Genomic DNA, 16,141 nt, shown 5'->3' on the forward strand with positions numbered 1-16,141 from the left:
AAGGCTGCAAAGCTTAGGCTTAAACATCATGCAGTTGTGATTCCACCAAAGGAATGCCATGCTGGCTCTTGTTCATCGGTTCCCTGCCCACACCCAGACCCCTTCATAACACTCAATTTCTTTATGCACTTTATATAGTTCTTGGCTTGGTCATGTGAAATTGTGTTTACATTTAGAAATTTATTTTTTTCCTTTCTGTTCTGTAATCCTGGTATACTATTGCCTTTACATGAAACAGAACCTATCCCAGATATTTTAAGGAGAGAGGAACAGAGAACAGTAAAATAGGTACCTACAAAATAATGGGAAGGGCTGAAAGGACGGACTAGGTTATAGAAACAGGAATGAGTTCAAAAATACTAAAGAACTCACCTCACAGGGAGCACTACTCCTCTGCCACCATCAGGAGGCCATCAGTGACAATACAAGTTACACACCCAGCATCACCTGCCACACTGTGATCCAGGGATCAGGAACTGGGATCAGGAAGCCACTACCACTGGAAATGCCTCTCAGCACTCATCAGGAGGTGAGCGGTCTTGGAATCATTATGGAGTCTGCCTCAATTGCCTCTTATTGTGTAAAGCAAACCAAACCAAACAAAAACAACCCTGCTTCTATAACCTTTCTTGTCAGCAGAAAATAACCAAAAGCAGTAGGAAGAAGGCCTCTTTCTCAATTCTCCACTCAACATCTCACTTTAGGGTCATCTGTTTGTTGGAAACTGGTTTTCATCTATGATGTAGAACATGTAGTTTCTTTTTTTGTTTGTTTGTTTTAAACTCTCCAGCCTATGCAAGATAAAATGGGCACTCTAGATGTAGGTGGAAATGGAAACTGAATACCAGTTGAGCATATCCAAGATATTCTATATTTCATTTGTCTTATGTTCCTAGAAATGTAATATAATTTAACCTATCTTGTACACTGCCTACTGTTGTAATCTCTTAATGCAGGTTTATGTAGACATGTGTAGATATGATCAAAACTGTACCCTGGAGTTGGCTGCAAGCTACAAAACATAGTGTAATGTACTACCTAAGATTCAGTGTGGTACTATTCCTAGGATTCTAATGATTAAATATGCAATAAATATATCATTGAATGTCCCTGTGTCATATATAGAGTGATGAGAAAGCAAGACAAACTCCCATTGAAAAGACACACTCGTGTTAACTTCTTACACTCCGTATTCACATCAATGAGATACAGACCCCCAAATATACTGCTCCTTTCATTTCCACTGCACTACATACTTTTCTATTTAAATATAGTCACTTTTTCTGTAGCTTCATTTATTTCATCCAAAATATCCAAATACACAGTTATCTTTCTCTTTTCCAGTTCACAAAGGGAAACTCAGAGTGAAAAAAAGTGTTCAGAGAAAAATGAAAAATATATATCCAAGCTTTCTCCAAAAAGGCCTGAGTGACTTTTGCAACATCCCCAACTTCATTTATCTATAGGATGGCTCTTGATAGCTTTGTGCGAGCTTTTTAAGTTCAGCCAAGCCAGCTGCATGATCAACACAAAGACAATAGCTCCCACACATGGGGTTACATGGATTAAAGAACCCGATCCATCAGTAAATCTGCCAGATGGCAGTGGAAGAAAGCTTGTAACTCTCTCACTTTCATTTCAACAGCAGCAAACAATGTTCAATGTTTAAAATAAACTCTTCCAGATGAGCTAAAGATAAACTCTGAGGTGGGTGGACTTGAGTTTGCTAGGCTGCAGCTCTGAAGTGTTTGATTACATTAACACAAAACCCCTGGGTAGGACCTGCTTCTGTCAACAGAATGCCTAGCCTTGAACACCTACTACATGAAGCCATTTCCTGTCCTTTCATGGCTTGGTGGCAGAAATTTGCTTTCCCTTTTTCAAAATAATAATGATTATATATTTCTCTGTGCTCAACATTTCCTCAAACCATGTGTACAACTTCAAGCTCTACCTAAAATGCTAATAGGTATGTCAGTCTTCACAGATGAAAGCTTTTGAATCTGTTCACAACATACAATTCTGCTTACTCATTCACCATACTACTCTAATAGTAGCAAAAGGCAAAAAAGTTGGGGGGGGGCTATGAGGATTTAGAACCAGTTCTATTCTGCCAATAGCTGCATAACTATCTGGATACATGGCACGTACCACAGGGATAAAAGAAAGAAAGGCACAAATGCTTTTCTTAACTTTGAATTTTACAAAGGAGAATCGACACCTTTTTTGGTCTTTTTTTAATAGACTCTAAAACCAACACTCTAGGATAGACAAAGCTGTAATACATCATATATCATGGTAACTTCTAAAGTTAAAATAACATGCAGAAAAAATAACTTAAATATTCAGGAACTTAGCTATTTAATGCAATTAGCAAGAGCTTTTTAAATGAAGGAAACAGAAGAAAAGCTGATGATGAAATTAAATGTTAAGGACCAAATATATCAAATTATCAATTAAGTATATCAATGCGTTAAAAAAAGTTCTCAAATTTAGTTTGGGAAATGAAAATGTGATTCAGATGTGTGAAACAGGCAGCAAGCTAGGTCTCTTACACCAAACAGCCAAGTTGTGAATGCAAAGGAAATGTTTTTGAAGGAAATTATAAATGCAACTTCAGTAAACACACATATGATAAACAAGTTAGAGATTTAGGCTGATAGGAGAAACTTCTACTGTTTTGCATAGATTAAACCAGCCACAAGATTCCCTTAAACCAAAGCCTGATCCAATGCAAGTCCCTAACTCTCTTCAATTCTATGAAGGCTCAGATAGGTGAGAAAGTTGCACAAGAAAAGATGGAAGGCTTCAGTGGTTAAGGAAAGAAACCTTCTGCAAGAAACATTAAAGTTCAAGAGGAAGCAGCAAATGCTGATGTAGAAGCCACAGCAGGTTATCCAGAAGATGTAGCTAAGATAACTGGTGAAGGTGGCCACACTAAACAAAAGATACTCAGTGTAGATGTTAACAGCCATCTAGAACTTTTTTTGTTGTTGTTGTAGAGACAGAGTCTCACTTCACCGCCCTCGGTAGAGTGCTGTGACGTGTGACATCACACGGCTCACAGCAGCCTCCAGCTCTTGGGCTCACACGATTCTCCTGCCTCAGCCTCCCGAGCAGCTGGGACTACAGGCGCTCCCCACGCCCGGCAATTTTTTTTGTTGCAGTTTGGCAGGGGCTGGGTTTGAACATGCCCCCCTTGGTATATGGGGCCGGAGCCCTACTCACTCTTTTATCACTCCGGAGAAGTCAATGCCTTCCTTCAAAGCCAAATCTCTTGTTAGGGGCTAATGAAGCTGGTGACTTTAAGCAGAAACCAATGCTCATTTGCCATCTTGAAAATCCTAGGACCTTTAAGAGTTACATTAAATCTACTCTGTCTGTGTTCTATAAATGGAATCACAAAGCCTGAATGACCGCATGGTTTACTAAATATTTTTAAGCCCACATTTGAGACCTACTGCTCAGAAAAAAGAAAAAAAGAAAAAAATACTTTTCAAACATCACTGCTCATGGACTCTATTCTCTCTGGTAGAAATGTGCAAACAGATTAACGTTTTCATCCCTGCTAACACAACATCCATTCCGCAGCCCATGACTCAAGAAGTGATTTCAACTTTTACGTCTTATTATTTAAGAAATACATTTCATAAAGCTACAGCTGTCATAGATTTCCTTTGATGCATCTGGGCAAAGTAAACTAAAAGCTTTCTGGAAAGGATTCACCATTTTAGATGCCAGTAAGAACAACTGTGATTCCTGGGAAGGGGTTAAAATATCAACATTAATAAGAGTTTGGAAAAAGTTAAGCCCCAGACCTCATGGGTGATTTTGAGGAGTTTTAGACTTTAATGGAGGAAGCAATTACAGAGGTGGTGGAAATAGAAAAAACTAGAATTAGAACTGGAGTCTAAGAATGTGGCTAAATTGTTACAATTTTATGGATGAGCAAATATAGTGGTTTCCTGAGATGGACTGTAACCCTGGAGAAGATGCTAGCAAGAATGTTGAAATGAAAACAAAGAATTTAGCATATTACACAAAAGTAGTTGATAAAGCAGCAGATTTTGAGAGTAGTGACTTCAATTTTGAAAGAAGTTTTACTGTGGTAAAATGGTATCATACACCATCATATGTACAGAGAAATCTTTTGTGAAAGGAAAAGTCAATTGATGTAGCTAAATTCATTGTTCTCTTACTGTAAGAAATTGTCACAGACACCTCAGCCTTCAGCACCCTGATTAGTCAGCAGCTGACAACATTCAGGTTAAGACCCTCGACCAGCAAAAAGCTTATGACTTGCTGAAGGCTCAGATGATTGTTAAGTGTTTTTAAGTGTAAAGTAAATACAACCTTTTTATGCCCTGGGAAACCAAAGCCAAAAAGTTTCCAGTGACTCACTTTATTGTGATAATTCACTTTATTGTGGTGGTCTGACACAAAACCAGCAGTTATCTTAGTATCTCAAATTGTATAGTCTATTATTTCCTGGACTCAAATTTCACAGTTACTTGCAAAGCACTAAGTAGAGATGCTTTTTAATATTTTTTATAACATATATTTTTAGTATTTAACAGTTGTTTTTAAGCTTTATTCAACACTAAATTTCTACTGATTTGCACTCATTTGATTGTTGCAAAGCACTAAATTTACCGTTTATAGGAATTCTTTCTCTTTAAACTCATATTTCTTTTTTTTTTTTTTTTTTTGTAGAGACAGAGTCTCACTGTACCGCCCTCGGGTAGAGTGCCATGGCATCACACGGCTCACAGCAACCTCTAACTCTTGGGCTTACGCGATTCTCTTGCCTCAGCCTCCCGAGTAGCTGGGACTACAGGTGCCCGCCACAATGCCCGGCTATTTTTTTGTTGCAGTTTGGCTGGGGCTGGGTTTGAACCCGCCACCCTCGGCATATGGGGCTGGCACCCTACTCACTGAGCCACAGGCACCGCCCTTTAAGAGAAACATTTATTATTTTTTTTGTGTGTGTGGTTTTTGGCCGGGGCTGGGTTTGAACCTGCCACTTCCGGCACATGGGACTGGCACCCTTAAACTTGTATTTCATTGGTTTGTAACAAGACCAATAATCTATATATGATTAATACCAAGCAGATGACACATGCACACACAATTTGGGTTTTCTTTGTTCCCTCCTATATCCCAAGACCTAGCATAATGCCTGGCACATAATAGGCATTCCATAAATACTTAGTAAGTGAATAAATGAAAGAAACACAACTTACTCTTAAGTATATAATAGAATAGGAGAGAGCAGAAGAGCTGTTTGTGTGTTAAAGGGGAGAATCAGCCTAGAAGAGTCACAGGCAATGGGCATTAGTATATTTTTCAAAAAGCATGGATAATCTGTTACTACAGCTTAAAAGTGCTTCTGCTGTTCTTCCATTAAACATCTGTCTCAGCAAAAACTCTTTCTTATTGTCTGCATGTAAATGAACACTACAACTGAGTTTCCTCTAGGAATAAATTACCTTCCTCCATGTTAACCTGTAACTAATTCAAGCCCCCATCATCCAGAGGTTTGTGAAACATCTGAAGCTGTCTGTGGGGGCCACACTCCTGAAGGGTGATTAGTAACATGTTCTCTCTCCAGTGATCCTTAGGACATTTGGAATCAATTAAATATTCAAATACAGATTCTCTCAGATCTCTGGCCAGGCCCAGCAGGTTTGTCAGGAGAGGGAGTTGAAGGCAGATAACTGCTATTCCTCACACCAGAATCTATAGCTGGAGATAGGTTTTAAAAATACACTCTCTAGACTTCCTGGGTCTGCAAGCAAACAGTCACACAAGATTAGAAATAATATGGAAAAACAACAGCAGCTTTATAGAGTAACAGGATGGAAGTGGAACACATTCTTAGTAAAGCATCACAAGAATGGAGAAGCAAGAATCCTATGTATTCAATTTTGATATGAGGACAATTGATGACCTAGTACATGACGGGGGATGGGAGAAGGGGCATGCAGGGAAAGGGAAGGAGGGAGGAGAGGGGGGTCATGGGTGGGACATACCTCTTGGGGACAGGACACAATTATAAGAGGGACTTTGCCTAATAAATGTAATCAGTGCAACCTGTTTCTTTGTACCCTCAATGAATACTCGATAATAAAATAAAATAAAAAAATCCTCAGCTTGGGGCTGAGGTGGGGTGGGGAAGAGTTACAGCATAAAGGACAACTACTCCCACACAGAGTACCTTAAAGACAAATGAGTGAGTACACTGGGATTGGAAGACGAGACTAGTCGTAGAAGTACAACAGTACAGCCTGTTGTGCTTCAACTATGAATGGGTTTTACATTTTTAAGGGATTGTAAAATAAAAGCCAAAACCAGTATGTGAGAATATGTACAGATTGCATAAGGTCCACAAAACCTTAAATACAGTATAACTTTGATAGCTGATCACCTCCCTCCACTGACTACCTCGTAAGTTGACTTAATTTTCATAGACTGGACATGAACCACATGTACGTATTATCAGTACAGTAGGCCTAGTTCCTTATGTTGACCACTTCTGATGTTGCTGCAGTCCCTTGGGTGGTCAACTTACAGAAGTTCAACTGTATTTACAATCTGACCTTTTATATAGTTCAATGATACCTGGCTTAGAGGTTTTCTTTTTTTTATTTCCTTATTATACATACTCACTGAACCATTATATTAATTACTGTTGTCATTAACAGTAATAATTAGGTGCACTGAGGAAGAAATGGATGTGTGCACGTATGTGCCGGGCACTTTCCAAGATCCTTTACCCACTCTGTCACTTTCATTCACTGAGCAGTCCTTTAAAGTAGGCATTTATACCTCAATTACAGAGCCAAGAAAAGAATAGCTCAGAGAAGTAAAGTCATTTTCCAAAGTCACACAGAAGCTAAGTAGTGGGATTGTTAATCAAACCCAGCATATGGTATGTTTAAGCTGTGAAACCCCTTTCAATTAAATGCTTCTTAGAATCCCAAGTAAATAGTTCCAAGTGAAATTGAGGCAGAAGGCCCAGCAATCCCACCCCTTTTAGAAGACAATTTTTAAAAAAAGGAAGCCAAGAGCCAGCATGGAAAATAGATTTTCAACTCATTTATTCCTCTATCTGTCAGATTGCTGAGTATGAGAGCAAGTTATCAAAGTAACAGGATTGCCTTTTACTTCTTTGTTCCACAAATAGTTAAAAGTGAGTCAGCAAAAGGGAGAAAGGAGAGATGACAAGATGTTAGTCCTCGATTCCATCAGACACAGTGGTGAGGACATCTTCCAAATGGCAGTTCATTTTGCCTTACAGTTGGTGTTTCCAGATAAGGTTTTAGTTTTCCATCAGGATAAATTAATATATACTATTTTATTATGGTGCCACATACAAGAACTCTGAAAGGCTCAACTCTTAAAAATGATCCAAATTCCCTGAAAAGCATCAGGTATCAAAATGTGGCCAGAAAAGATGTTATTAAATGAAAAAAGAGGGCTCCTTTTTAATGAAGTCAAGGTGTAGGACAGATTTATTAGCTTCCATTTTTCCAAGTTGCATTCTAGTGTATTTCCTGCCCATATTTCTAAGTTCACCAGGTCTTTTTGTAGGATTACTTTTTAAAAACATGATGTTTCAAAGAACATGATGCTCCTATACACACTACACCTGCAGAGACAAACACCTGTGCTGATACAAACACTAAGCATTTCCCCTATTTTCGAGGCAATGTTCTAACAGAAAACAGATCTTCTGTATGATCTGCCAGGACCAGGTCATTCTCAAAAAGAACTGATATTGGTAACTAGATATTTTCCATGGTCTTAAAAATAATCAAATTAAAGATTACCCCTAACCAAAATAAATATTAAACTCAGTATAGTTGTCCATCTTTTAGTGTCATAATTCCTCTTTCCAGTATTAGATGGCGAGATAACGTTAAGTATTAAGTAGATATATTTGATGCTGTAATGCTAATGTCTATAATATTCCAGTTTGGGCTCAATTACTTTTTTTGCACACCACTATTAAAGGTTTACTGTGTGTTTTGACTCTTGAGGGAAGAAAACTAGTAAGTCTCCTTTCCTTAGAGAATTCCTCTTCAAATTATCTAACTAGACCTGTGAACAGATAATTATTGCTCTAAACTCCTAGTAAAACTATCAAGATCAATGGAAACAGAAGAGGTAGAGAGAATTCTCTCTGCTCCCAGGGAGTTAGAGAAAGAACACACTAGAAAGGAACTTAAAGGGTAACTTGAATTCCCAAGGAAAAATCCAGAGTATTCCAGACTGAAAGAACAATATAAAGATAGGCCCAGAAGTGAGTAGGTGACTATCCCATGCTCAGGACTGAGTGATCCAAAGGAATGATTAAAGATGTACTGGCCAAACTACCAGTCCCTAGGCATAATTAACAGTAAATAAGATTGGAAAAACTCAGTTCTCTGCTGTATTTCAAGTACTCAATAACCACGTGTTCTAGAATCCACCAGACTGGATGGTGCAGATGGAATTCTTTCCACTAGTGCAGACAGTTCTGTTGGACGGTACTGAGTTTAAGAGTGTACAAGGGAAGCTTGTTACCAGCTCATGAAGTGTCTCACATGTATACTGAAATCTTGAATCTAATAGAAGTAGTTTATAAACTACTATATTCTACAAAGTCCTTTTAGGAATTGCTTTGGGGAATTCCACCACTGCAGCAGCTGTGATCTCTTTTACCCATGTAGCTTCTACATTTGAGCAAGACTTTTTTTTTGCGCATGTGTGTGGCTTTTGGCCGGGGCTGGGTTTGAACCCGCTACCTCTGGCATATGGGGCCAGTGCCCTATCCCTTTGAGTCACAGGCGCTGCCCGCAAAAAACTTTCTTTGAATAAGAAATACCGCAGGCTTGATGCCTGTAGCAAACTGGTTACAGCACCAGCCAGATACACCAAAGGTGGCGGGTTCAAACGTGGCCTGGGCCAACTAAACAATTGCAACAAAAAAAACAGCCAGGCATTGTGGTGGGTGCCTGTAGTCCCAGCTTGGGAGGCTGAAGCAAGAGAATCGCTTAAGCCCAAGAGTTGGAGGTTGCTGTGAGTTGTGACACCACAGCACTCTACCGAGAGTGATATAGTGAGACTGTCTCCAAAAAAAAAAAAAAAGAAAAAGAAAAAGAAAGAAAGAAATTCTGCAGATTAAAAAAAAAAAAGGTCTAAGAAAACACTTTCTCAAGAAGGGATGTGACACCATGACAGAGATCTGGGTTTTAGAAATATCACCTCAGATAGTATGTAAGATCAGCAGCGGCTGAGCGTGATAAAGGCTGTATTCAGTGAAGACTCTAAAGACATACACAGTTCAGAATTTGCATCAGTAAATTTATTCCAAGTAAGATGTGTGTCCACAGACCGAGCATATTATTTCCACACAAAACCCAGCATGGGTTGGCCATGAAATTCAAACATATTTGAAAAGTCTCTTAAGATAGTATTTTAAGTTAACAAATTCTTCAATATTTATCATCCATGCTTGCCAAATTATAATTTCTGAATTAAAATTAGATTGTTCATTATACTTATTATTTATTATATTATATATAACATCTTCGCTGAAATTGTTATCCAAAAAATAACCTTTCAAAAACTTCAAAATATCCCACATGTACCTCTCAGCACTGCCACTGTAAAACCAAAACTGTCTTTTATACAAGTAGCAAGAGCTCAAGCCATATCATTCCTGATCACAGATATAACTGATACCCAATTTCAAAAACAGCTCTTTTACTCCTTGCTTCTATTTTAACATGCCAACCATCACTTCACTGATATCCCAGAGTTTTCTTGCAAGGGACTCATCCATAGCTTTAGGCAATAGTTCTTCCTCTTTACAATCCCCAAAGTACCTTCCTGACATACCTTCCACCTCAGGCGAAGAGGCTAAATAAATGGATGTCTGGGCACCTTCTATTGGAGTCTTGAAGAAAGCCCATGACACCAAATTGAAGAGTGGCTTGACCAACAGTGGAATGTGTATGTGCCTCCCAAGGTTAGTCCGTACAATACCAGGATGTAAAACGTTGACAGTAACGTTTGTGCCTTCTAATCGGCGGGCTAGTTCCCTGGTAAAAAGAATGTTAGCCAGTTTGCTCCGACTATAACAAAAGCTTTTATTATAGCTTTGCTCACTGTTCAGGTCTTCAAAGTTGATATCTCCATATTTATAAAGTTTGGAAGAAACCACAACAATCCTGCTGGGGGCTGAACTTTTGAGGAGTCCAAGGAGGAGATTGGTGAGTAGGAAGTGCCCCAGATGGTTCACTCCAAACTGCATTTCAAAACCATCTTCGGTCTTCATGTAAGGGCACTGGAAGATCCCTGCATTATTGATCAAGACATCCAACCTTGGCTCTTCCTTTAAATGTCAAAAAGAGAATAGCAGAAGTAAGAAAATAGGCCCTTTATTGCTTTTTCTCATCATGATAAGTTTTAATAAAAAGCGGAACTTGAGACTAAAAGTATTTAATTTCAGTTGTTGGCCTATGGATCAGAAAACTCCTGAAACATTGGCAATTTTGGTTTTAGTTAGTGAAAAGAGGGATTCATTCCTTTGAAGAATGTTTCTCCAATAAATACTGATACTTGTAATCTTTTACTCAACAGTTCTTCTTTCTCATTTATTAAAATGATATGCAAAAAGATATCCACAGTTATCTGCCAAGATATGTAGAAACTCAATCTAAGACATGATTTCTAATTTTATGCTTTTATAATATTTTAAAATACAAATACTTTGAATTCACTAAAAGTTTTTCTTAAAACAGAAATACAGTCAATTTAGGGACAAAGCACTCCTGTGACTCCAGATTTTTTCCTTTAGTTTCAGTTGAACTAGAAAAATACCCATTGGGGAATTGTCATGTTAATACTGAGATCATTAACAAAATCATAAAAATTGTTCCTATAATAAAAAATTTAAAGATTGTTTCAAACTACTAAAATTCTATAATATGCTATGTGCTTCCCACAATTGAGAGAAAATTAGAAAACAAAAGTTTTGCAAGCTTAATAGGGGCCTATCTTGTGCTTTTTCACTTTACCACATCTGCTTCCAACAACTCTGTAGGCCAGTGGAAGTACAGAAGCTGGGTGACTTGCCCATTATCACAGAACTCCTAAGTGGCAAAACAAAGATCAGATCTGAAGATGAAATCTTTTCATATAGGTCCCCTTCTCTTAATTAGCATTCTAGCTTGGCTTTATAATTGGGATTTATAAATACAGCTAGTGAGGCAATGTAAGCTAGAGAAACCACAGACAGCGTAAGACACTGAGCACTGTTGGGCGGCGCCTGTGGCTCAAGGAGTAGGGCGCCGGTCCTATATGCTGGAGGTGATGGGTTCAAACCCAGCCCGGCCAAAAAAAAAAAAAAAGACATTCAGCACTGTTTATCCACAGAGCCACTGGTATCAACCACAGGCAACATTATGATTGCTTTATTCTTCATTCTCTTAAGAATAAATGCCACCAAGGGGATGAAAAGACTGCAAGTCATTTCCTTAAAACTGCAACAAACAAACAGAAAAAGTCAAGAATGCAAACTTAACACTAGAGAGAGCATCATGAATAAATCAAAGGAAGATCAAGAAACAAAATTGAACAGGTAATATAAAAATATCAGAACAATGCAGTGATTTGTAAATAGTAACAACAAAGATAAATGTGTGAAGGTAGGTCAACAAATGCCTTTAACCTCTACCAGTCATTTTTTTCTCTAAATAAAAACAATCTCTTTCAAGCTGTACGTGGCCCCAAATTAGGAGATCTATATAGTGAGAACTTTGTACTTTGACCATATTTCTCTGCATTGTTCCAAGTTAAAGTCCTAAAATTTAGACTGGTCTCATAGGGAAGGTTTTTCATTGCTTTATCAAGTGAGTTGATCTTCTCCAGCTCTTTCATGGCTCCTCTGTGACTCCTGATAAAGAAAAAGAAACGCACAGCACCTTCCAGGTCTAAGGACTCTGTGATGACCCAGGATTAAATTAGCATGAACTCAAATTTCAAATTTCACTGGCCTCTTGCCCAAGGCTAAGTGAAAAGAAAAATGTGTTAAATTTCACAACTGTTATCAAAGCCTACCTGTCAGAGGATTAACTATTTCTCATTCTGGTCTATCTAAGCACCTTTAGGTTTTCCAATGGTCAAACTTCAAAAAGAAGACAAGAGTTCACCGATGGGGGAAAGAAAGGAGTGTTCTTTTTCACTAATCCTTTGGAAGGGTTTCCTGAATTAATCATTACTGAGCCATCATTCTTTGCTGGGCATGTGTTATTTTAAGACTTTATCATTTACTGTTTTTTAAATTCTAGGAGATAAACGACATAAATACCAAGAATACCAACTTGTGGGAAATCTACACTTCCATTTTTTTTTTTCTTCTAATTATAGTCACTGAATTTCAGAGCCAACCAGGAACGTAAATACTCAGGAGCAAGGACAACTTAATTATCTCCTTGGGTCCCTACCTTTTAATAGCTTCTGCCTCAAGAGGTCAAAGTAGCAAAGTATCACAGGTATCATCAATGAGAAGCAGCACACCCAGCTCCATTTACATTGCAATGAAGAACAGAAAATCCCACTTCTAACGTAGTATTTCTTATTTTTTAACTTGTGTTACACAATAATGAAATGCTAAATTAAAAAACCCAACTCTATACAAATGCGTCTGCTCCCGAATTTAGATTCAGGGTGCTGTAGAGCACTGTACCAAACTGCTAGGGTGCTGTGGAATATTTTAGATTGTCGAGAGAGAAACACAATGATATTCTGCTCAATATCTCAAAAAATCCTAGCTACGGGTGGTTCACAGCGATATAATACTCTTTTCCTTTCAATGAAATCATTTCTTTGTGAAGCTGACCTTTTAGACCTTGTTAACAGTTTGTATAATAAAAAACAAGTACAATGCTAAAAATCAATGTAGAACAGCAATTGTGGGTGATAGTGTCCAACTGCATTCCAATGTTTGAAAAGTTGGCACAAAGTTCCCATTAGTAATTATGGTTAAGAAGAAAAGTATTATTTTTCAAATATGTGTATTATTTTGTCTAACGGCTACTAAGTTCATAGGACATAAATATTGAACTAGGTTGTATAGGTCTAACTACTTAAGAAACCAACTGGATATTCAGTGGAATACTTACCATCTGCACAAAGAAATCCTCCCACCTCACTGCCAGGGAGGAGGGTAGAAGAGAGATAATTAGTCTTCCTATGCCTCAGTTTCCTCACATTGTAAAATGGGTATAATAATGCAGGATCACTGAGAAGATTCCAGATAATAATTCCTGGGGGCATTTTAATTGCGTTTGAAGAAAAGAGTATCCGTCTCCCTTGGCCCAGCTCCTGGCACACAGTGACCCTTTAATAAAAGCTAGGTACTATTTTTCTGTCCCCTTTATTCCATTGGAAAGCAGGCCAGAGTCTTGTTAAGGATGATGCTATTGAGTTTATGGGTGGCAGCAAGCTACACTCTACCCCAGCAGAAAAGAAAGGGGACACAGAAAGGGGGAAAAGGAAAGAGAAAGAGATGAAGAAGAAAAAGAAAGGAAGATCTAAGCAACTCTCCCCAATGCCCTTGGGTTCAGAAGACGTGGCTTAGTGCAGATTCACCGACACGGGAAAAGCAATTCAGAGCCTGGAGAATCTACTTCAGGGACAGACTGAGAAACTGATTTGTTTAACCGTTTTCTATTGGGCCCATTCTTTCTCAACTTCCTTGGAGGACAGAAGACTACCCTCCCAGTTCTCTGTCCTTCTCAAGCCAGCAACTTCACAGCTGTTTTTTCTCCTTGCAGTCTCAGTCACACCCCTGGACTCGGGGGCCGCCCCCGCCCGGCTCAGCCCAGGCCCCCAGGCTCCTCCTACCGCGAGCCCGGCCCCAGCCCTCCCACCTCCTCCCCAGCTCGCCCCGCGAGACCCACACCTGGAGAATCTCGTGGCAGAAGGCGCGCACCGAGCGCAGCGACGCGAGGTCCAACTCCCTGACGACAAGCTCGCCTGCCCCGCCGGCGCTGGGGTCTGACCCGGACTCCTCAGCCTGGAGCTCACGGCGGAGCTGGCCAGCCGCCTCCTCGGCGCGCGCGCGGTCCCGGCAGCCCATGATCACTCGCGCCCCCAGGCGCAGCAGCTCGGCGGCTGTGGCGCGGCCCAGGCCACTGTTCGCCCCTGTTATCAGCACGGTCTTCCCGTGCATGAGGCCAGGGCTCCCACCTCGGTGCAGCCGCTGGACCCGGGGGCTCACGAACCGACGGGTCGCCAACCACAGCGCCCCACCTAGTGCGGCCAATAATGCCGCCGCGGTAGCCAAGGTCATAGCCGCCGGGCTCGAGGGTCCATCGGCCCCTGCGCGGGACTTCCGGAGCCGCCGCCTTCCCAGAATGAAGGCTGCCACCTGCCCGGGAAACACTTTGGGGTGCGGTCAGTCAGTCGCCAACGATGCGCGCGTGGCATGCCGGGACTTGTAGTTTCCCTCGTGTGAGCACCTGATTGGTTGGGAGAATTGAGCGCTCTGAGTCCTGTGCCCTCAGTGGTGGACCCTGTTCCCAGCTGCAAGGTGGAGGCTGGGTGGATTATCATAACCATCGATATTCCAGAGGGGTGGCAGCCTTCCCATTGGGAATACCAAATGAATACTTTGAGTTTACAAATCTCACTATAGGCTGGGTTAAAAGCGCCACTCTTCAGTGCTTTTAGTGTTTTCTCCTTTAAGGGCTTCTGTGACTTATAAACGCCATTCAATTTACTTTCACTTCTGGAGAATGGTCCCAGCCCAACTGAATTCTGAGGAAGGACCTTTTTTTTCGTAGATTAGATAAAAGTTTAGCAACATGAATGGATTGAAAATACAATGGGTTTGATGGCCACGTGTGGGAAGACCAAACAAAGCAAAACAAAGGGTTCATTCAATAGATGTGGGATGGGGCCTAAGGATGTGCTTAAAACATATTCCAAGGTGATGATGATCTGGGGACCACGCATTGAGAATCACTGAAGCAGACCACTGAGACACTGGTCCCTCTAGAAAAAGTCATCCTCAATGATCTTATTTGACACTGGGAGAGAACACAGTGGATAAGTAACTTGGACTAATTGTAAACGTATATTTCTGAGCAGACCCATTGAAAAATACATCCCTGCCTTCTCTTTGAGACTATTACATGTAGGAATGCGGGACAAAATACTTTGTAGACTATCAAATGGTTCATAAAGATCAGAGATTAGTACCATGGAGGCCCATCTTCAAGCTGCAGATTTCATAGCTTTAGACAAAGCTGCTCTTGAAGATGTCATTCATTCATCTATTTCTCCATACAATTGTGTTAGGCCTCAACTGTGCCCTGTGAGAGCCACAGAGAAATAGGACTACATTTCTGCCCTTGGGTGCTTATTGTATGGTGCAGAGATCTCTTACCTTCAAACTCCACTCATTCCAGATTCGTCAGGACAAGGCAAGAGAGACACAAATTGTGTCATTTGAAATGAAATTTCTGAATAATTTTGATAAAACTCCCTCTGCTCCCTTACATTTGTGAAAGATGTAACATGTAACTAATAGTCACAATACAAAGAGAAAAGGGGTAGATTCCAAAAGGTTTCTTAAGAGTACTGAGAATGGAGTTCAAGGGTGAGGAAGAGCACTATCACTGGGGATTAGACAAAGCACCTGGAACAGGAACCATAACAGGTGGCCCTGTTCCACCCTATCCTCAGTTGAAACTGCCACTCAAATTCACTGAATCCCCAGTATATCTGTTTCCTCTTTCTCTTCCTGCTCATCTACATCTTGCTCATCCTTCAAAGCCCACCAAAAGTCTCTTTCCAGCCACTTTCAGCCTATGCATACCTTTGTTTCCCCAGTCTCATGTGTTACCTTTACTGGCATTGAGGATCTAGTGTTGTCACTTTGAATTTGCATATTTTGCTTCCTCTACCAGATTTGAGAAGGTTTTAACTTTCCTAAAGGAGAGAGTTATATCTGAGTCCCTCTTGTCTTCACCTAGGAGAACACCTAGAAAACAGTAGGTATTCAAAAAATGTCACATGCCTCAACTGATAATATTTTGGACTGGCTTAAATTAGGAAGCAAATCAAAAGTTATGTTTCAGCTGTG

At 40.1% G+C, this 16,141-nt stretch overlaps 1 protein-coding gene across 1 annotated transcript; it reads right to left on the reverse strand.

Moving 5' to 3' along the window:
* Positions 1–9,327: 9,327 nt before the first annotated feature.
* Positions 9,328–14,442, reverse strand: RDH14 (retinol dehydrogenase 14). Its single transcript, XM_053589724.1, has 2 exons — positions 13,955–14,442; positions 9,328–10,381 (listed from the first exon to the last, which is right to left on the reverse strand). The coding sequence occupies exons 1-2, from the start codon at positions 14,342–14,344 to the stop codon at positions 9,764–9,766; spliced, it is 1,008 nt and encodes a 335-aa protein (XP_053445699.1). The 5' UTR covers positions 14,345–14,442; the 3' UTR covers positions 9,328–9,763.
* Between the last annotated feature and the right edge of the window lie 1,699 nt (positions 14,443–16,141).

Source organism: Nycticebus coucang, chromosome 4, assembly GCF_027406575.1.
Source record: "Nycticebus coucang isolate mNycCou1 chromosome 4, mNycCou1.pri, whole genome shotgun sequence".
NCBI classification, from domain to species: domain Eukaryota; kingdom Metazoa; phylum Chordata; class Mammalia; order Primates; family Lorisidae; genus Nycticebus; species Nycticebus coucang.